Below are 22,561 nucleotides of genomic sequence, written 5' to 3'. Positions count from 1 at the left end.
TTTCTTTAAAAAAATTTGTTTATGTTTATTCATTTTTGAAAGACAGAATACAAGCAGGGGTGTGGCAGAGTGGGGGGGGGGGGGTGGGTGGTGGACAGAGAATCTGAAGTAGGCTCCAGGCTCCGAGCTGTCAGCATAGAGCCCCAAGCGGGGCTCAAACTCACGAACCATGAGATCATGACCTGAGCCAAAGTCGGATGCTCAACTGACTGAGCCACCCAGGCGCCCCTATTTCTTTTTTTTTCTTTAATTTTTATTTGTTTTTGAGAGAGGGCAATCAGGGGAGGGGCAGAGAGAGAGAGAGAGAAAGAATCCAAAGCAGACTCCAGGCTCTGAGTTGTCAGCACAGAGCATGATGCAGGGCGCAAACCCACAAACTGAGATTATGACATGAACCAAAGTCAGACGCTTAACCAACTGAGCCACCCAGGTGCCCCATTAACTTATTTTGTAATTTCTTCCTTTTTCTTACTGTGATATTCTCTCTCAGTGCTATCTTTCAACTCACTAATCCTCTGTCTTAAGATATATCCAGTATACCACTGAGATAATTTATTGAGGGACATTATAATTATTATTTTACTTCCAGTAATTAGATTTTTCACTTTCAGGATTTCCAAATTGTTTTTTTTCAAATCTTCCTGTTTTTATTTCATAAATGCTACTTCCTTCCTCATGTCTTCGAGCAGTTAACATATTATTAAGTTCGCAGATTGATCTCTATATCCTCAGGGGTTAATTCTTCCATTTGTTAAATTTACCAACTAGTTTTATGATAATATACTTCTTCGTGTGCTTACACTTAAATTTTTTTTTCAACGTTTTTTATTTATTTTTGGGACAGAGAGAGACAGAGCATGAACGGGGGAGGGGCAGAGAGAGAGGGAGACACAGAATCGGAAACAGGCTCCAGGCTCCGAGCCATCAGCCCAGAGCCTGACGCGGGGCTCGAACTCACTGACCGCACACGAGATCGTGACCTGGCTGAAGTCGGACGCTTAACCGACTGCGCCACCCAGGCGCCCTCGTGTGCTTACTTTTTAAAGAGGTATTCTTGGGGCGCCTGGGTGGCGCAGTCGGTTAAGTGGCCGACTTCGGCCCAGGTCATGATCTCGCGGTCCGTGAGTTTGAGCCCCGCGTGGGGCTCTGTGCTGACAGCTCAGAGCCTGGAGCCTGTTTCCGATTCTGTGTCTCCCTCTCTCTGACCCTCCCCCATTCATGCTCTGTCTCTCTCTCTGTCTCAAAAATAAATAAACGCTAAAAAAAAAAAAAAAAAAAAAATTAAAGAGGTATTCTTACTTGGTAGTTCTTCTTCCTCGGAATCCTTACCTTTCACATGATCCAGATTTGCCTCAGCCTTGGTCCAGATGGGTTTCACAAGTCCAAACCTGGTCTTACCCAAGCAGATCAATTCGAATTTTTTTCTCTGTATTAATGGCTTGATTTTGGACTTCCATGAATATTGTATGGATCCAGTTCTTATGTTCCATGGCTCCTCCCCTCTGCTTCTTTACTTTTCATGTATAAGTTCAACGCTGTCAAAAGCAAAATCTACATCCAAGATATTTTAAGAAGCTACAGGTTTTATTTAAGAGGAAGTTGTACTTTTTGGATAATCAACCTGAGGATAAATGACTAAAGACCTATAAACTAGAGGGGGGGAAATAACACCAGGCATCTGCTGGCTCTCCACAAATCTCTTCTCACTGTTGTATTTTATATTTATGAATGAATCTGAAGTACCGTGCTTGAACTTCACGATCCCCTTGTAATACCTCCACTCCAGATCCCTTAGATCCATGAATTGTTTTTCTGCAAAGAATCACATTTTCAAAGAATTACATGACGGAGTGACTTAACCTTCAGTTACCCAGAGATGCTTCATGAACAGAATGAAACTTAGATGAACTGGAGTCTCCTTCTCCCTTCTGGTGGAAAGCTGTTTCTAGAGCTTTATAAACTAAAAGGTCACCTAAAGTGTTCATCTGATCTAGAGCTTTCCTCCAAATAGGAAATTGGGTGGGTCTAGCTAACTGGGCTGGAGTGGATGCTGCAGGGCCATAGCAGGTGCATGGGCTCTCATTTGGTGCTTGGATATTATAATGTACAAATGGAGAGACCCTACAGAGCACTGAGGTCAACAGGGAGGATCCTAATGAGGGCTTAATACAGGGACAACGATTGGTTAGAAGTACATAGACTGCTAGTGTCATTTTTTCCAAGATGTTGTCTTAAGCCCTGGGTATAAAATGGCAGTGGCTTAGCTAGAATTTGGCTGTTTCCCCTACTTTTTCAGGACCTACTAATTTGGGGTATCACTAGTGGTTACAATCCCTTCAAGAAGGGATCTTTTAAACATTTATTTTATTTTTGAGGGAGAGACAGAGAACATGAGAGAGGAGGGACAGAGAGCGAGGGAGAGAGAATCCTAAGCAGGCTCTGTGCTGTCAGCGCAGGGCCCGATGTGGGGTTTGAACTCATGAACCGTGAGATCATGACCTAAGCTGAAATCAAGAGTCTGGCACTTAACTGACTGAGCCACCCAGGTGCCCCAAGAACAGATCTTTTAATGACTAAATTGTAAACCACCACCACCCCTCAAAAGAGAGAAAAAAAAAAAAAAAAAAAAAAAAGCAAGGCCCAAGGCAGATTTGAGTGTAAAGCCAGAGGCCAAAGAGCCAAGATGGTAAATGTAATACAAGGAGAATAACGGTACAGCAAACAAGGAGGAAGTCTGATCTATTTCTCTCTTACTATTGAGTTAATACCTTCCCTAGCGGAATAGATACTGGAGCAGGCTATTGGTGGTGAACACTGGGGGTCAACAGTCCTTCCCTAAGGGCAGTTACCAACTGTCAGGGAGTTTAACAAGATCTTGGCAGGCCTGGCATCGGAAGATCTGGTTATAGAAGGAAGGAAAGGGATATCTGACAAGAGAAAGCCACAGAGTTGATTATTTTGATTACCACAGAGCTTTATGTTGTGATCCGTGGTAGATACCATTCCATTCCATACCCATTAGGGTCCTCTTCTATAGAAGAGGGTCACCCTCTGACTATAGAGGGTGAAAAGCTAAGATCTCTAGTCACCACCCAGCAGTAAGGGGTGGCTATTGGATGCAATTCTGACCAATGAGATGTAGGGAGAAGTCACTAGAGGAGGAGTGTTTGAGGAAGTTTTGCTTTTCTATTAAAAGAGAACAGAAGTGGGGTGCCTGGGTGGCGCAGTCGGTTAAGCGTCCGACTTCAGCCAGGTCATGATCTCGCGGTCCGTGAGTTCGAGCCCCGCGTCAGGCTCTGGGCGGATGGCTCAGAGCCTGGAGCCTGTTTCCGATTCTGTGTCTCTCCCTCTCTCTCTGCCCCTCCCCCGTTCATGCTCTGTCTCTCTCTGTCCCAAAAATAAATAAACGTTGAAAAAAAATTAAAAAAAAAAAAGAGAACAGAAGTAGCCAATATGGTCCTTTGTCTTAGCCCCCTTTCCTGCCCGGAATGTGGCCATAGTACCTGGAGGTGAAGGAGACCTCTTTTGTCCATGAAGACAAAAGCCACACACGAAAAGGTGGTGGAGCCTGGGTCCTTGACAATATAAAAAAGCCTTGTCCCAACACTGTCTGCCTGCCTCCAGACTTCTAAGTGTACAAGAAAAATAATCTTCATTTGCTTTCTCTGTCAAACACATTCTTAACCTACATGGTCCCACATGATTTAGCCTGAGCAAGAGTAACTGATGTGATAGAAGAAGAAAATGGCAGCACCCACTCTCTTTTCCTCCCCCAGTGCCTGATGCTAGTAAGGATATGTTCTATAACATTCTTTGGTACACTAGGAGTCCTAAAGTTCTCCTGGGCTGAGAATACTTTAGAAACTGGCTGGCTGATAAAATAATAGTAATGCTGGGGAATATAGGACTGTAAAAGATGAACTGTTACAATACCAGTTAAACCTAAGAAATTACTGGGTATTCTTCATAGGGATGCCTACCTGGCTTCATGCATGTTCCTTGAACAGACAGGATGCGTGCCTGAAATCCTACGTAAGGATCTGAGGAAACGAGGTCATGAAGACAGAGAAGAAACTCTAACACAGAGTCTGGAAGGCCACACGAGAGAGCTGGAGAAGTTAGGTAGCCAGGGAAGGGAGGACAATTTGTTGCCTGTGGGTGTGGCAAAACCACAAACATCCTATGAAGCATCCAAAGCCTTCAGTACTTTTCAATAAGCTCTGGCAGTATCTACTGATTACCAATACTTTCCATGACTTTTCCTCTCTGGCCCAAGGCTTGACCTTATGCACTTCTGTGGATTATCTAGGCCATTCCTATAATTGCCCCGATTTCTACTTCTGCCTGGGCTCCAGAACACACAAAGTGTGACTCTACCGAAGGAATCTGAAACCTGCATTAGACTCTGTCAGGACATCAGTGTGGGGAGTTACGGCAAAGACTGTTGCAGTATCTTGGACCAGATACGAGCAAATTAATCCATCTGTGCCTTTAAGTTTGCTCCTCTGTCTCTCCCACGACTTTTAATATAAAAATGGTGTTGTCAAAATATTTGCGGTGCAGATGGTTTCTCTTGAGTCGAACCTACTTCAGAAAGGCTCAAATATTTTATATCGTTGATTTAATCTATCGTTTTTTTACAGCTACACAGACTCACAAATTATTACCTCCCTCAAATTAAGGAAAATGGAGACCTTATAAGACACTCCCTTCTCATTAAAACTCGCCACCATATATTTCCAACTTTCTCTGAATAATCTTTGGTCTTTTATGAATACCTCCCTATTAAAGAATCAGAAATGAAGGGAGGAGTTTCCTCTTGTTAATGTAACAGTAAAGAAGAGGTAAAGGTTCATGAAAAAGTATCTAAAAAAGCTCTCAGTTGCATTAAAGCCAAGATGCTTGAGAAAAAGAATTTTTCTTCCAGTAAATTATCTTTACTGGAAAAAATTATCTTCCAGTAAATAATTGGCTAAGTTCACGTAACAAGAAAGAATAGTTATGAGTGCTTTAGAGGCCAAGCTTAACCTGCTCGTGTTGTAAAGGTGAGTGTAAGGACTGCATCTATACTCCTTTTTGAGACTGGACCTGAGATTTGACCCTGGAATGTTCGAGTCTCTGTTCTCTACCTCGTGTTGGCGCTGTAGGCGGCCAGCAGCACATCAGTCGTGGACACCGTGACTGCCAGGTTCCCGGGGGTCACTATTTGACTATTTTGGCTCCGGCAACCTAAGTCAAAATTGCAGTCAGATTTCCACGAATTTCATCTCACACATCTTCATCCGTGTAGATTACCTGGATCAACTAAGAAGTACTTAGCAATTCTGTGCTCAAAGGTGAAATTTTCTGGCATGATCCTGGAAATGCCCAGCCCGTGTAATATGTTAATTCTCTGAGTCTTCTGCGTGGGGAACAGTGACGAGGAGCTGGAGTGATCGATGAGAATCTCATGAGGAAAAGTGTGTGCAGGGGGAGGAATTCCACTCCGCAAGAGCCTCTGTTGGGATCTGGAGAGTCCCTTCCCCGGAGAGGTTGAGCTGGTCAACAAGCTTCGGTACAGCAGTTCGGTCATCGATTCTGGTTGCTCCTTTTCTTTCCTAACCACCTTGCATGTGAAAATGGGCCGAGGGTCTTCATCCCTCACATCAGCTCCACTGGTGAATGACATGGCATTGAGGTTTTGACTAAGCATTTCCTGTGCCTCACTAGGTGAAATACCGTGAGTTTTTCGGAGACTCGATTTCTTGCTCTCCTTATTAAAATTCTCAAGAAATGCATAAAATTCTGGCAGCTGTAGGACAAAGAGTGGGGAGTCATGAGATTAGTGAAAATGTAATTGTCTGGTGGACCCATAAACCCTAGAATAAAGAGGATAACAAACAACCATGAAAACAGAAGCATTGGAGCGCCTGGGTGGCTCTTGGTTTTGGCTCAAGTCATCACCTCACAGTTTGTGAGATCAAGCCCCGAGTTGGGCTCTGCGCTGACAGTGTGGGGCGGAACCTGCTTGGGTTTCTCTCTCTCTCCTCTCTCTGCCCTTTCCACCTCTCAAAATAAAGAAATAAACAAAAATAAAACAAAACAGGAGCATCTATCTTAGGGAAGATATGTCTGCCTCACTGACCCGAGTTAATAATGAATGACAATGTGGAACCGAGACCAAAGGGTCAAATCTCTCAGTCATTCCCAGAAAGACATATTTAAAAACAAATTTTTTTTAAGGTGTATTTTATTTTTGAGAGAGAGAGAGTGTGAGCAGGAGAGGAGCAGAGAGAGAGGGAAACATGGAATCTGAAGCAGGTTCCAGGCTCTGAGCTGTCAGCACAGAGCCCGACGCGGGGCTCGAACCCACGAACTGTGAGATCATGACCTGAGCTGAAGTCGGATGCTTAACTGACTGAGCCACCCAGGCGCCCCTCCAGAAAGACATATTATTAAGTACATGTCACTGGAACCCTCCATTATGAAAGGAGCCCATCAAACTTAGACTCTAAACTCTATAAGGTTTTTCCACTGTGAAATTCAGTGAGCTGCAATGGAGAGAAAGAGCTGTGGGGGGTTGCAGCCTTTGTTTTGAGGAAGGCTACATTTCTCTTAAGGAAGAAAGAGAGCCAGATAGTATGGATATCAAAGCTTCATCCTGGTGTCCGAAGGGCTCAGAATGTTCTGGAATGCAGTGCAAAGGAAACTATAAAAGTCCTAATTCACGGAGATATTTTACCAAAGCAAAATAGTTACATCTGTGGGGTGTTTGGCAGTAGTTGTTGGCAAAGACAAAAATATTCCTCAGAGTACCTTTCTTATTTAAAATCCCGTATTGGAGGAATAAAATATCATTTTCCAGAGCATCTTGCCTCTTCATTCCATTATCCCTAAGAAGCTTCTTAGGCCACTCAGCTGGAAGGCCAAAAAGGCCAAAGTGAGAGCCCAAATTTGGATCAGTCAGCCCAACGCAGGGCTCCCCTTCGGTCCTAGGCACTTCTGTGCAACAGCAACAAATACAGAGCGGGCTAAGGTGGGTGAGTGGCATTTTCAGTTGGTTGCCATTATCACGAAGACAACTTAGCTCTCACACTGGCCCGCCCACGGAAGTGTTGCCTTTCACTGGGACAAAAGAGCATAAGTCAGTGAAGAGGAATGTCTGTATTCCCTGTGGCCCCCAGGCTTGTCACCGGTATTCAGTAGCTCCACATTTTTCCCCCCACAATGTTTGAATGTAAAGTTTCCCGTGTAGATTATGACAGAATTGTAAGCACGTACTGAACACCTGGGAGGCTTGTCCGCCGCCTCATCTTCAGTTGCATCGGTGGCCCCGGTGGGGAGCATTGTGCTGGGATTTTATTCCCAACTTCCTGACAAAGCAATACAAGAGAAGACAAAGTGAAAGATGAAACATCCAGCAAAGTATACTGGCGGGGGTAACACCTTTACAGTCTCTAAAACTTCATAAGCGGGGCCCTTTTGGGTTTTTTTCATGCAAGTTAGTTCACATGCAGTGTAGTCTTGGTTTCAGGAGTAGAACACAGTGATTCATCTCTTACGTAGGAGGACACCCAACGCCCATTCCTAAAAGTGGCCTCCTTAATGCCCATCACCCAATCAGCCCATCCCCCCACCCACTTCCCCTCCAGCAACCCTAAGTTTGTCCTCTGTATTTGAGAGTCTCTTATTACATTTTAAATTTTGAACTTTTAAACTTTTATACCATTTTAAGTTTTCTTCTTCCTTTAGGACTATCGAATTACTCACATGCCCATCAAATGTTTTCTCTGAAACACCTCAAATTCTTACATGACATATATCCTCAGGCATTTCATACTAACTCAAAGAATCCTATATGGGTGGTTTAAGATTTTTGTCTTACATATTTGAACAACTTTCAGTTTATCCAAAGAAAAACTCACTTATTCGTTACTCAGGAAAAGTACTTTTTATTCAAGAGGAAAAGGCCAATGATAATAATAATGATAATAAAATAACAACAACAATGAACATTTTGAAATAATTTGCTTTGAGCCAGATATGCCAGTATGCATTTTACAGATGGACTTGAATTTAATCCCTTTGTGAGGGATTAAATGGCCACAGATGGGTGCCCAGCTGACTCAGTCAGTAGAGTGTGTGACTCTTGATCTCAGGGTTGAGTTTGGGCCCCATGGTGAGTATAGAGGTCACTCAAAAATAAATTCTTAAAAAAAAGAAAGAAAGAAACAGCACAGAATCTTTACAGTTGGTCTCATCAGTAAGTGGCAGTCTAGTCTGCTCCCACATTTGGCCGTGGGCTGGCCTTATGCTTGGGTTTGACCAACACCATGAGGGCTTGTCTTTGACCGACAGCATGTGGTGTAAGTGGCCTTGTATGAATGCCAGAGCCTAGGCCTTGAGCTTTGGAGCTCTGCTTCACACTCTTGGAATTCCGAGCCACCATGCAAAAACCAACCACTAGACATGTAAGTGAGACCATCCGGAATCACCCAGCCCCATTCGAGGCTCCAGATAGCTACAGCTGCATGAGTGACTCCAAATGATCCCAAATGAAGAACAACAGCCACTCAGCTGAGCTGGCCACCTCCAAAATTATGGCAAATAATGAATTACAGGGGCACCTGGGTGGCTCAGTCGGTGAAGACCTGACTCTTGGTTTCTTCTCAGGTCATGATCTCATGGTTTTTGAGTTCAAGCCCCATGTCAGCCCCATGTGCTGTCAGCACAGAGCCTACTTGGGATTCTCTCTCTCCCTCTCTCTCTCTGTCCCTCCCTTACTTGTGCTCCCTCTCTCTCTCAAGATAAATAAACATTAACATTTTTTTAAAAATTAATTATAGGGGCTCCTGGGTGGCAAAGTCGGTTAAGCATCCGACTTCAGCTCAGGTCATGATCTCACAGTCTGTGAGTTCGAGCCCCGTGTCGGGCTCTGTGCTGACAGCTCAGAGCGTGGAGCCTGCTTCAGAATCTGTGTCTCCCTCTCTCTCTCTGCCCCTCCCCTGCTCATGCTCTGTCTCTCTCTGTCTCAAAAATAAATAAAAACATTTAAAAAAATGTTTTAAATGAATTATAGTCATTTCAAGACACTAAGGTTTGAGCGGACTGTTACACAGCAATAAATACTAGATAAACCCCACAATCTTCACATTCTTGATTTAATTTATTCCAGTGAAACCTCTGTTGGAGATCTGGGAATGTAGGAGGGAAAATACGTTCCTGGGAACCACTGTATCCTGACTAGTAGCTGCAGTAACTGGGATGAGAATCAGAGAAGAACCAAAAGTGTTTGGGATGAAGCAACAACAATTAGGTTCTTCTTCTGTTCCTGGCAAAGCAGGAAAACCCAGAATGGGGGCACCTGGTGGTTCAGTTGGTTGAGCATCGACTCCTGCTCAGATCATGATCTCGTGGTTCATGAGGTCGAGCCCCACATCAGGCTTGCGGCTGTCAGCACAGAGCCTGCTTCAGATCCTCTGTCCCCCCCTCCCCGCCCCTCCCCTGCTTATGCACGCTCTCTCTCTCAAAAGTAAACATTAAAAAAAGCAAAAGAAAGAAAAATCCAGAATAAATAGAAAGAGGTGCAAGTACATATATCCAAATATATTACAGTCACTAGTGAGTACACTATGTCAATATCTATGACCAAACAAAGACAATATAATGCAGCATGATGACCCCCTTTCCTACATTTGCATGGTGGCTCCATAAACATGTCTATCACCACCAGTTAAAATAAGACTTGATTGTACTTTTGTTAGTTCTTGCAAAGGAAAATATTTCTCTAGCTTCCTTCATCTGAAACCTCTCAGCGTCTCCCAGGCAGCCACCTGTCTTCTGGTGGTGCCACCCACCGGGAGAGGACTGCCTTTTCCCATGACGGGGGGGGACACTATGTTTTTCTCCCTTCTCCTCCCCTTAAAGAAGGCTTGGCTCGAGCCCCAACTACACGCGCAGGCTGAACTTTAATCCGAATTGCTGATGCAGACGAATGATTTCCAACATCAGTGGCCCGTCTTGCAACGCTTCATACATATATTCAAAGCAATATTTGAGAAATCTGTACTCATTTCATTACCGTGAGATTGACAATAGGGAATGGGACACAAGACAGGTTAGCTTCTTGCTGTGTCTCTTTGCAGAATTACTATTGAGGACACCTCACACCTCTCTCATGTTGAATGCTATTAACAGATCATTAGCTCAAAGATGCTTTTTAAAAATTTATTTGTTTTTAATTTTTTTTAACGTTTATTTATTTTTTGAAGGAGAGAGAGACAGAGTGTGAGTGGAGGAGGGGCAGAGAGAGAGGGAGACACAGAATCCAAAACAGACTCCAGGCTCCAGCTGTCAGCACAGAGCCCCACACGGGGCTCGAACCCACAAACCGTGAGATCATGACCTGAGCCGAAGTTGGACGCCCAACCGACTGAGCCACCCAGGCGCCCCTCAAAGATGCTTTTATCCATTCTGATTCTGACTTCACTAACATACTTCTCACTTTGGGCTATTCCCCATTGACTAAACCTTAGAGTAGCCCTTTATTTTATTTTATTTTATTTTATTTTTAATTTTTTTAATGTTTTTATTTATTTTTGAGACAGAGAGAAACAGAGCATGAGCAGGGGAGGGGCAGAGAGAGAGGGAGACACAGATACTGAAGCAGGCTTCAGGCTCTGAGCTGTCAGCACAGAGTCCGACACGGGGCTCGAACTCACAGACTGTGAGATCATGACCTGAGCTGAAGTTGGATGCTTAACCGACTGAGCCCCACGGGCACCCCCAAAATTGCATTCTTGAAGGCAATACTGACTTCTTAATCAATTGTAATGTTGTTTTTACAGTCCTCATTTTTATCCATCTCAACTCTTAACTACCCCTTTGTTTTGAAACTGATTCTTAAAAACTATCTTACCTATTCTTTCCAAATTCATTGCCATGACTCTAATAAGAAGCCTGATTAACTGGGATGTGTGGCTGGCTCAGTTGGTTAAGCATCTGACTTGTGATTTCAGCTCAGGTCATGATTTCATGGTTCATGGGTTCGAGCGCCACATCAGACTCTGTGCTGATGGCACGGACCCTGCTTGGGATCCTCTCTCTCCCTCTCTCTCTGCCCCTCCCCTGACCATGCTGTCTCTCTCTCTCTCTCTCTCTCTCTCTCTCTCTCTCTCAAAATAAACTTTAAGAAGACTGATTGACTTCAAATCAAACTATTCTAGTTCATTTCCTAGCCCTTATGTTGTTGTTTTTATTTTTGTAATCTATCCTAAGTCACCTCTTTATCCAACCATTCATTAGTCCTTTTTTTCTAATTTGGTTCTTTACTACTCACTTTTAGGATAAGATTTATATCTTCCTGATCAGACTTACAAAACTAACCACAATCTGCTTCTAACGCTTTCCCACGATCTAAAAATCATATTTCTATGCCACCGCAAGGCTATAACGTCTTCTCCATTTCAGCCAGCTGGCCCAATTCATTTTTTTCTGAAACAATCTCCTGTGCTTCTGTGCATCCTTGCTTGAGTCTGTGCTTACTCTGACTTCTCATTTAATCAGCCAGGATGCCAATCCAGCATTCCTTCTCTTTTATATAAATCTAAATAAAAATTTATAGATAATAGAGTTAAAGATGAAATTCAAAGGAGTGCAATGTTGAGTAGCTATTGTGGCAAACAAAAGTAAAATGTAAACAGGAAAAAAAGTTAAAAATTCTTTTTGGAAGACTAGTAGAATCAATTGATTTTTATAAGGTGGGCAAGACAATTCAGTGGAAGAAGAGCGGTCTTCTGGTTTTTTTGTTTGTTTTTTGAGAGAGAGAGAGCGAGCAAGCATGAATGGGGGAGAGGCAGCGGGAGAGGGAAAGAGAGAATTGTAAGCAGGCTCCGTGCTGTCAGCAAGGAGCCAGATGAGGGGCTGGATCTCATGAACTGTGAGATCATGGCTTGAGCTGAAATCACGAGTCAGACGCTTACCTGCTAAGGCACCTGGGTGCCCCAAGAATAGTCTTTTCAATAAATGGTAGAGAGACAATTGGATATCTAAAGTCAGAAGAATGAAGTTGGACTCTTACCTCAAGCCATACAATGAAATTAACATAAAATGGATCACAGACCTGAACGTAGGGGGTAAAACTATAAAACCCCTGTAAGAACATAAGAGTAAATTTTCATGATCTTAGGTTAGGCAATGGTTTCTTCGATACAACACGAAAAGCTTAAGCATAAGAATAATAAAGTAGATAAATTGGAACTTCATCAGTTAAAACTTCTGTGTAAATAAATAAATAAATAAATCTTCTGTGTTTCCAAAGACACCCTAAAGGAAGGGGAAACACAACTCACAGAATGGGAGAAAAAAATTGTAAATCATATATCTGACAAGTGACTTGTGTCCAGGAACACAAGAACACTTACAACACAACAATACAAGGACACATACGGTAACTTGATTTAAAAATGGGCAAGGGGCCACCTGGGTGGCTCAGTCGGTTGAGCATTTGACTCTTGGTTTCGGCTCAGGTCATGATCTCACAGTTTGTGGGTTCAAGGCCCGCATTGGGCTCTGTGCTGCCAGCGTAGAGCCTGTTTGAGATTCTCTCTCTCTCTCTCTCTCTCTCTGTCTGTCTCTCTTCTCTCTCTGTCCCTCCCCCACTTGCACTGTCTCTCTCTCAAAATATATAAAAAGCTTAAAAAAAAAAAACAGGCAAGAGGGGTGGCTGCGTCAAACACATGACTGATAAACACATGAGGTACACAACATCATGAAATGTCAGGAAAATGCAAATTTAAAACACAATAAGATATCTTTCATTCCCACTAGGATGGCTGTAATAAAAACAGATAATAGCAAGTGTTGACAAGGATTCAGAGAAATTAGAACCATCATACGTTGTTGGTGGAAATAAAATATGGTGCAGTCATTTCGAAAATCAGTTTGGCTGTTCCTCAAAATGTTAAACACAGAGCAGCCATATGATCCAGGAGTTTTACTCCTAGGTATGTATCCAAGAGAAATAAAAACACAGTCCACACAAAAACTTATATAGGAGTATTCACAGTGGCATTACTCATAATAATCCAAAAGCCCATCATGTAATGAATGGATAAACAAAATGTGGTATTTCCATACAATAGAATACTATTCAGCTATAACCAGGAATGAAGTTCTGATACCTGCTACAACATGATAACCCTTGAAAAAATTACGCAAAGGCCACATATTGGATGAGTGCATTCATATGAAATGAACAAAATAGGCAATCCATGCAGATGGGAAGTAGATTAGTAGAAAGTAGCCTAAGCCTGGGGGGCATGCAGGAATGGGGAGTGACTGCTAGTCAATACAGGGCGTTTTTGTGGGGTGATAAAAGTGCTCTGAAACTAATTGTGTGATGGTTGCACAACTCTCTGAATATACTTAAAATTATTGAACTGTGCACTTGGGAAGAATTTAATGGTATGTGGACTGTTTATCAGTAAAACTATTAAAAATGACTTGGAGAGAAAGTGATAGATCTGAAAGATAGATGATGGAGATACAAAATATTTAACTGGATACCTCAAAGGGAAAAGCCCCACATCATGGAATAGAAAAATATTCATGGGGGGCGTGGGTGGCTCAGTCGGTTAGGTGTCCGACTTCAGCTCAGGTCATGAGCTCACAGTCCGTGAGTTCAAGCCCAGTGTGAGCCTCTGTGCTGACAGCTTGGAGCCTGGAGCCTGCTTCACGTTCTGTGTCTCCCTCACTCTCTGCCCCGCCCCTGTTCACGCTGTCTCTCTCACTCTCAAAAATGAATGTTAAAAAATTTTTTTTTTTAATTCAGGAAGATTTTCCTAAAATAAATAAACTCAAAAAAAAAAAAAAAAGAAGATTTTCCTGGAATTGAAAATTTGAATCCACATATTAAAATATCAGAATGGCTAGCACTAAGACATGTTCTGGCAAAGTAACTGAGTTTCAGGAAAAAAAAGAAGTCTGAGTTTTTCTAATTTTTATTTACTTATTTTGGAGAGAGAGAGAGAGCAAGAGTGAGTGGGTTTCAGGCAGAGAGAAAGAGGGAGAGAGAGAATTCTAAGGAGGCTCTGTACTGTCAGCACAGAGCCCAATGCAGGGCTTGAACCCATGAACTGTGAGATCATGACCTGAGCCAAAATCAAGAGTCAGAAGCCCAACTGACTCTTGGGCTTCCCAAGCTTTCTTTTTTTTTTTTTTTAATTTTTTTTTTTTCAACGTTTATTTATTTTTGGGACAGAGAGAGACAGAGCATGAACGGGGGAGGGGCAGAGAGGAAGGGAGGCACAGAATCGGAAACAGGCTCCAGGCTCCGAGCCATCAGCCCAGAGCCTGACGCGGGGCTCGAACTCACAGACTGCGAGATCGTGACCTGGCTGAAGTCGGACGCTTAACCGACTGCGCCACCCAGGCACCCCCCAAGCTTTCTTTTTAATGTTTATTTATTTTTGAGAGAGAGAGCAAGAGAGTGCACACACAAGCAGGGAAGGGGCAGAGAGAGACGGGGACACAGTATCTGAAGTGGGCTCTGTGCTGAGAGCAGAGAGCCCAGTGTGGGGCTTGAACTCACGATCCGTGAGATCATGACCTCAGCCGAAGGCGGACACTTAAACGACTGAGCCATCCAGGCACCCCAAGAAGTCTAGTTTTATCCATAGCAACAGTCAGACAAAAAGACAAAAAAGTGAAACAAAGTTTGAGCCAAGGATCTTTCCAGTTATCCAAGTTGTATTCAAAAGAGTAAAACCCCAAGAGAAAGTTTTTGATCTTGCAAGAACTCAGGGAATACCGTTCCCGTGAGTCCTTCTTGAGAGAACTACCAGTCGATGGACTTCAGGCAGCCAAGGGATGAATGGACTTCAGAAGTAAAGAGTCTGTCAGCAGCAGGACAACCTTTCTTGTAAGGGAGAACTACAAATGCATCTACTCTCTGAACTTGAATTCCGACTCATAAGTATTATACATTCTTACATTTGGAAAAATATATATATTTGCATAGATAGCAGTGAAACATGACTGAGGTTATTCACTGCAACACTGTTCTAACAGTTACAGGATGAAAACAACTGGAGGGCCCTAGGGGAATGAAGGCTCCAGAAAGCTCAATGTCCATCCCAAGTGTAAAGGATAAATTGGGCTTTTTCACACAATAGAACAATCTTCAAAAGAGTCTATATTTGATGTTACGATGTATATAACACTCAACTATGAGCAAGCTTAATCTACAAGGTTAGGAGTCAGGATAGTTTTTACCTTGGGAGGGGTCAATGCTGGAACATGAGACTCCCACAGCTCTGGTAACGTTTTGTTGACTTGATCTGAATGCTACTTGTGTTTAACTTCTAGAAATTCATTGAGCTTCATCTTTATAATCTGTGCACATTTCCATATGTATATTCGACATCAAGGGAAACCTTACTTAAGGGGGAGAAGAACAGTTTCCAGGAAAAAGGGAAGAGAGCCAAGAAAAATCCATTCACGCTGTTTTGGGGCAACCAGTGGGGCTGGATACAACTGTCAATATTGAATGATTAATGATAGCGGAAAGGATCCAGTATGATAAATAGATGTCACCAAGTAGGAGAAAAACACATTGGAGGAGAAGTATAAAACAAGCAAAATCTAGGTTAAGGATATTCTATGGTGAAACATGAGGGATCATGGTTGATAACCAACCATTGACTGTGTAACTGCTTCATTGAAATTCATTATATTCTACTTTTTTTGCAATTTTTAAATTATATTCTTATTTCCACTTTTTTGCAATTCTATTTTTGTTTGCAACTTGTCACAATAAATAATTAATTTTTTAATGTTTATTTATTTATTTTGAGATAGATAAGGGTGAGAAGGGGAGGGGCAGAGAGAGAGAGAGAGAGAGAGAGAGACAGAATCCCAAGCAGGCTCTGCACCATCAGCAAGGAGCCCAATGCGGGTCATGACCTGAGCCGAAATCAATAGTTGGACTCTTAATCAACTGAGCCACCGAGATGCCCCACAATAAATCATTTTTCTTTTATTCTTATATTTTTTAAGATTTTATTTTTAAGTAATCTCTACACCAAGAGTGAAGCTTCGCCTTACAACCTCAAGATCAAGAGTCGTGTGCTCCAATGGCTGAGTCAGCCAGGTGCCCCTGTCATAATAAATGATTTTTAAAACAGTTTATGGAAGAAGTATTACTCAAGGAAACAAGACAGTTTTATAATCAAAATTCTCCATGTTCTGAGTAATGTATAGAATTGCCAAATCACTACATGTACACTTGACATTAATAGAACACTGCATGATAACTGTCCTGGGATTAAAAAGCTTAATAAAGGGGCGCCTGGGTGGCTCAGTCGGTTGGGCGTCCGACTTCAGCTCAGGTCATGATCTTGCGGTCTGTGAGTTCGAGCCCCGCGTTGGGCTCTGTGCTGACAGCTCAGAGCCTGGAGCCTGTTTCGGATTCTGTGTCTCCCTCTCTCTCTCTGCCCCTCCCTCGTTCATGCTCTCTCTCTGTCCCAAAAATAAATAAAAAAACGTTGAAAAAAATTTATAAAACTAAATAAATAAATAAATAAATGAACATTAAAAAAAATAAAAAATAAATAAAAAATAAAAAGCTTAATAAAAAAAAATCTGTTAAAAAAATTCTTCGTGCTCTGAAAGAAAATAAAACACGGGATCCGTGAAAGAGACACCTCAAAGAAGGGATAAGACGACAGAATAAAATGAAAAAAAAAGAAAAAAAAAAGAACAAAGGCATTAATACTATAAGACGATGATAATTCTAATCCCCTGAAATCACTGTTGCGCTATTTGTTAGCTAACTTGGGTGTAAATTTAAAAATTAATTAGTTAATTAATTAAAAAGACCACGATAATCATAAAACATAGTAAAGAACCAACACATGCATACTCGGTTTTACTAGAGAAGAAAAGAGAACAAAATAATAAACGGTATAATGTTTTCACTTTGCTAAATAAAAGGCCCATAATAATTTATTGTGACTGAAAAAGCATTAAGAATGATAGACATGGAGCCACACATTGTGAAGGAAAATTAGAATCGCAAATGTGTGGAGCGCATACAACGGGCCAGATGTTGCACCGAGTTCTTTTATACATTAAGTAACTTGGTATTCATAAAAATGAGTAGATGCCATTATCATCAGCCCCAGCTTACAAACTGGGAACTGAGACAGAGGTAGGTTAAGAACACAGTTAAGGCTCCAGAATGGCAAAAGATAAAAACATGAAAATTATTTCATGTCGATGAGCTTTTGGGAAAAAGGCAAGCTTACAGAATATTTGGGGGGAATACAGCCTTCTTGGCAATCTGGCAATATCCATTAACATTCAAAATGTTCTTTTTCTTTTACTGTTTATTTTTAAGAGAGAGAGAGAGAGACAGAGACAGAGCGTGAGCGGGGGAGGGGCAGAGAGAGAGGGAGACACAGAATCCGAAGCAGGCTCCAGGCTCTGAGCCATCAGCCCAGAGCCTGACGCGGGACTCGAACTCACAAACCGTGAGATCATGCCCTAAGCCGAAGTCAGACGCTTAAGTGACTGAGCCACCCAGGTGCCCCCAAAATGTTCTTTTTTAATGACTCTACAGTTGCATTTCTTTTTTTTTTTTTTCAACGTTTATTTATTTTTGGGACAGAGAGAGACAGAGCATGAATGGGGGAGGGGCAGGGAGAGAGGGAGACACAGAATCCGAAGCAGGCTCCAGGCTCTGAGCTGTCAGCACAGAGCCCAACGCGGGGCTCGAACTCACGGACCGCGAGATCGTGACCTGGCTGAAGTCGGACGCTTAACCGACTGCGCCACCCAGGCGCCCCTACAGTTGCATTTCTTGAACGTTTTTCTGTAGAAATTGTTGGCCAAATATATAAATTATGAATCAAGCTAATCATGCAGCATTTTTGTTATAACAAGAAATATCTTGTTTAATTTCTTTATTAAGATACTAAGGAATTAAGATAATGTGCAGAAGAGAAACAGAGGTAAGACAGACAGACGCAGAGAAGGTCCTGGTACCATTTGATTTCCTGGTGCCCATCATTCCTGAAATTGGCACCACAGTGTGCCTCCTGCCTTGTAGTTTCATTTGCCCAAAATTTCCCCTTTGCTCATGATCACTTATATTTGGGTTTCTGCCCTTCGCAACCCAATTCTGATAAATATACTTGATGTAGAAAGAGTTTTTTAATTAATTTTGTAAAGTTTATTTATTTTGAGAGAGAGCATGAGTGTAAGTGGGGGAGGGGCAGAGAGAGAAAAAGAGAGAATCCCAAGCAGGTTCCATGTTGCTAGCTCAGAGCCTGACGTGGGCCTATCATCCCACAAACAGTGAGATCATGACCTGAGCTGATATCAAGAGTCGGATACTTAACTGAGCCACTCAGGAGCCCCAAGGGTTGTTTTAAATCACTAAGAAAAAGATAGGGGCGCCCGGGTGGCTCAGTCAGTCGAGCGTCTGACTTCGGCTCAGGTCACGATCTCACGATTCGTGAGTTTGAGCCCTACGTGGGGCTCTGGCAGGCTGTCCGGCTGACAGCTCGGAGCCTGGAGATCTGCCTCAGATTCTGTGTGTCTCTCTGTCGCTCCTCCCCCCCCCAAAAGTAAACAAACATTAAAAAAATTTTTTTAGGGGCGCCTGGGCAGCTCAGTCGGTTGAGCGTCCGACTTTGGCTCAGGTCATGATCTCATAGTTTGTGGGTTCAAGCCCCCCGTCAGGCTCACTGCTGTCAGTACGGAGCCTCTCTGGATCCTCTGTCCCCTCTCTCTCTCTGCTCCTTCCCCCTGCGCGCGCTCTCTCTCTCTCTCTCTCTCTCTCTCTCTCTCAAAAATAAAGATTTAAATACGGAAATAAATAAATGTATTACCGTAGCAGTGCCTGATTGGGTCAGTTGGTGGAGCATGTGACTCTTGATCTTGGGTTGTAAGTTTGAGCCCCACTCTGGGTGTAGACATTACTTAAGAATAAGATTTTTTAAAATGTTTATTTATTTTGAAAGAGAGAGAGAGAGAGAGAGAGAGAGAGATTGAGCAGGGGAAAAGCAGAGAGAGAGGGAGACAGAATCCCTACCAGGTTCCACACTATCAGAGCAGAGCCTGTCATGGGGCTCAAACTCGCAGACCATGAGATCATGACCTGAGCCAAAATCAAGAGTCGGTGGCCCAACTGACTGAGCCATCCAGGAGCCCCCAAAATAAAATCTTTAAAATAATAAAACAAAATCTTAAAAAAATTAATTAATTAAGGTATTAGTTTATCTTATTCACACAACTAAATCTGTTCTTTCTTGCCCAGGAAGTCTGATGGTTCTGTTGTGCCACCAGATGGCGCTCACGGGAAGTTTGTGTCCACTATTTCCTAATATTCTTTCTCTCTATTTCTCTCTCTCTTTCCTTTCTTCTTTCTTGACTGAAGTTTTGGCTGTAAGACAACATTGATCCAACAACAGTTAGTGTTTATAATGTGTCGGGTACTGGGCTAAGCCTTAGGAATACAAAGGCAAATGAAGTGTAAAGGAAAAATTTCTAAAATATTTACAAATAATTCATTGAACACCTGTTATTAACCAGGCACAGCTTGGGCCCTTGGGATACACTGACAAACAGAACAAACATTTCTGCTCCTGTGAAGTTTACATGCCAGCGAGGGGAGGCACACAGAAAATCATACACATAATAAATGAGTTAATACTCAACACCCAAAAAATAACCCAATGAAGAAATGGGCAGAAGACATGAATAGACACTTTTCCAAAGAAGACATCCAGATGGCTAACAGACACATGAAAAGACGCTCAATATCACTTATCATCAGGGAAATACAGATCAAAACCACAATAAGACACCACCTCACACCTGTCGGAGTGGCTAAAATGAACAACTCAGGCCACAACAGATGTTGGTAAGGATGCCGAGAAAGAGGAACCCTCTTGCACTGTTGGTGGGAATGCAAACTGGGGCAGCCACTGTGGAGAACAGTATGGAGGTTCCTCAAAAAGTTAAAAATAGAACTACCCCATGATTCAGCAATTTCACTACTAAGTATTTATCCAAAGGATACAAAAATACAGATTCGAAAGGGCACATGCACTCTGATCTTTATAGCAGCGCTATCAGCGATAGCCAAACTATGGAGACACCCCAAATGTCCATCGACTCATGAATGGATAAAGAAATGGTACATACACCATATATATATACATATATATATATATGTATATATATATATATATACACACACACACCATATACACCATATATGTATATGTATATATGTATATGTATATACATATGTATATACATATCATGGAATATTATCCATCAAAAAGAATGAAATCTTAACATTTGCAATGACATGGATGGAGCTAGAGTGTGTTATGCTAAGCGAAATAAGTCAGAGAAAGACAAATACCATAAAATTTCATTCATATGTGGAATTTAAGAAACAAAACAGTTGAATGTATGGGAAGGGGAAAAAGAGAGAGGGAAACAAACCCTAAGAGACTCTTAGAGACAGAATAAACTGATTTGTTGACAGAGGGCGGTGGGGGGAGATGGGCTAGATGGGTGATGGGTATTAAGGAGGGGGCTCGTTATGATCAACACTGGGTGTTGTATGTAAGTGATGAATCACTGAATTCTACTCCTGAAGCCCATATTGCAGTGTATGTTAACTAACTAGAATTTAAATAAAAATTTGAAAAAAAAAATAAATGAATTAATAAGTTTGAAGTCAGAGTACTATAAAGGAAGTAAAATATAACAGGGACAAGGTGGATTAGGAGTGCTGGGGGGCCAGCTGTAACTTTAAATAGAGTGGTTAGGATAGAATTCATTGGGAAGGTGACATCTGAGCAAGGATGCACAGGAAGTGTGAGCCCTGATAATAAATGGGGGGATTCCAGACAGAGACCAGTCAGGGCAAGGGCCGGATTCTTGGCTGACCGGAGACAGAACAGGTTTCAAGAGGACTGGAACAGAGGAAGCGAGGGAAAGAGGGCAGAGAGGAGGGAGGAGGGCCCTGACGCCCTGGGGCCTTGCAGGCAGACATGGAACTTTGGCTTTCCTCAGAGGGAGCTGGGGAGCCACTGCAGGCCCTGTGACAGGCTCTGACTTACATTTTTAAAGAAGCACTCTGGCTGCTGTGTGGAGAAACATGTCACTAGAATATGCTCCACAAATGTTAATGGTCATTGTACAGTGATTTCACACGTACAAAAATAAAGCCACATATGTATTTCGTGTAGCAGAGAAATAGTTTTGCATATGAAGTAGATATATGAACACAGTTGTCAACTCACAGAGAATCATCTGGAAGGACACGTACCAATTTCAACAGAAGAGAGGTAACAGGAAGGGAATGGAAGGGGAGATTTGCTCCCTCCTATTGATTACTAGTGTACATCTTGTTGGAGATTTTTATACAGCAAGCACGTATTTCTTTTGTAACGTCAAAACAATTCCGTTAGGACATGGCCGACTTCCTGTTTTGAGGAGAAAGGGTTACATATGGGAAAGAAAGATAACTTTATGTCTTCTTGTGTCTACAGAGTTACTTATGTGCTCAGTCACGGGATAGGCCCCCCTGAGGATACTGGGAACAATATTTGAAACCGTTCTTACTCTCAAGAATATTTTGGGGGGGCGCCTGGTGGCTCAGTCGGTTAAGCTTCTGACTTCAGCTTGGGTCACGATCCCGCGGTTTGTAAGTTCAAGCCCCGCCTCGCGCTCTGTGCTGACAGCTCAGAGCCTGGAACCTGCTTCAGGTTCTGTGTCTCCCTCTCTCTCTGCCCCTTCCCTGCTGATGCTCTAGCTCTCAAAAATAAATAAACATTAAAAAACATTTTTTTTAATTAAAAAAAGAATATTTTTTGATATACAAAACTGGTCCCGGAGACTTTTCTCTCTCCCTCCTGAATCCAATAGGATGACAATAAAGGAGTTAGTTGTTAAAATATAAACTTACTACTACAACCAAACAGCAAAGAAGACGCTTGAGAGGGGAGCCATGTAGGCGTCGTACAGAGGGAAGGTTTGGCTTTGCAAACACCCGCTCTCCAACACACGTACCTCACAGGGGAAAATGTGTGCAGGTGAGATCAGGGTGGTGGGAGCCATTAGGTGTTCTGTGTCCCCATGAGAGTGCCCGCTCAGGCCTCCTCATGGGGATATGCTTTCCTGCTGTCTGGGCTCACTAACCCTCAACCCCTTAGATGCCACACTATGCTCCAGCAGCCTGACAAGGTTATAAAAACCACCTTCCGCAAGCTCTTCCCCCGAATCTACCATTCGAGCTCCAGGTTTGCTCTCTTGGATGCGTCCAGCCCCATTTCCCTACCTCATCCTTAGGCTTTGTAATAATAATCAGTCCTCGGGGCCCCTGGGTGGCCCGGTCGGTTGGGCATCCGACTTCAGCTCCGGTCATGATCTCACAGTCTGTGAGTTCGAGCCCCGAGTCGGGCTCTGTGCTGACAGCTCGGAGCCTGGAGCCTGGCTTCGGATTCTGTGTCTCTCTCTCTCTCTCTGCCCCTCCCCCGTTCATGCTCTGTCTCTGTCT

General features: G+C 42.7%; 1 protein-coding gene across 3 annotated transcripts in view; it reads right to left on the bottom strand.

Annotated features, from left to right (window-relative positions):
- Window positions 1-1,563: 1,563 nt before the first annotated feature.
- Window positions 1,564-22,561, bottom strand: part of CUNH9orf153 (chromosome unknown C9orf153 homolog) — a 28,839-nt gene continuing 7,841 nt past the window's right edge. For 2 of the 3 annotated variants that reach the window (XM_040450272.1, XM_040450271.1), the window contains exons 3-5: window positions 7,261-7,352; window positions 5,296-5,791; window positions 1,564-1,812 (exon numbers count right to left, since the gene is read on the bottom strand). In XM_040450272.1, coding sequence (XP_040306206.1) covers window positions 1,589-1,812; window positions 5,296-5,791; window positions 7,261-7,326 — 786 coding nt within the window. In that variant the 5' untranslated portion in view covers window positions 7,327-7,352 and the 3' untranslated portion in view covers window positions 1,564-1,588. Of the gene's footprint in view, window positions 1,813-5,295; window positions 5,792-7,260; window positions 7,353-15,252; window positions 15,489-22,561 lie in introns of those variants that run through there. The other variant, XM_040450274.1, reaches the window with a different exon arrangement.

Source organism: Herpailurus yagouaroundi, unplaced genomic scaffold (assembly GCF_014898765.1).
Source record: "Herpailurus yagouaroundi ecotype Mexico unplaced genomic scaffold, PumYag 201, whole genome shotgun sequence".
Lineage (NCBI taxonomy): Eukaryota > Metazoa > Chordata > Mammalia > Carnivora > Felidae > Herpailurus > Herpailurus yagouaroundi.
The sequence above is the reverse complement of the archived record's forward strand: the minus strand, read 5'-3'. Positions and strand labels throughout refer to the sequence as shown.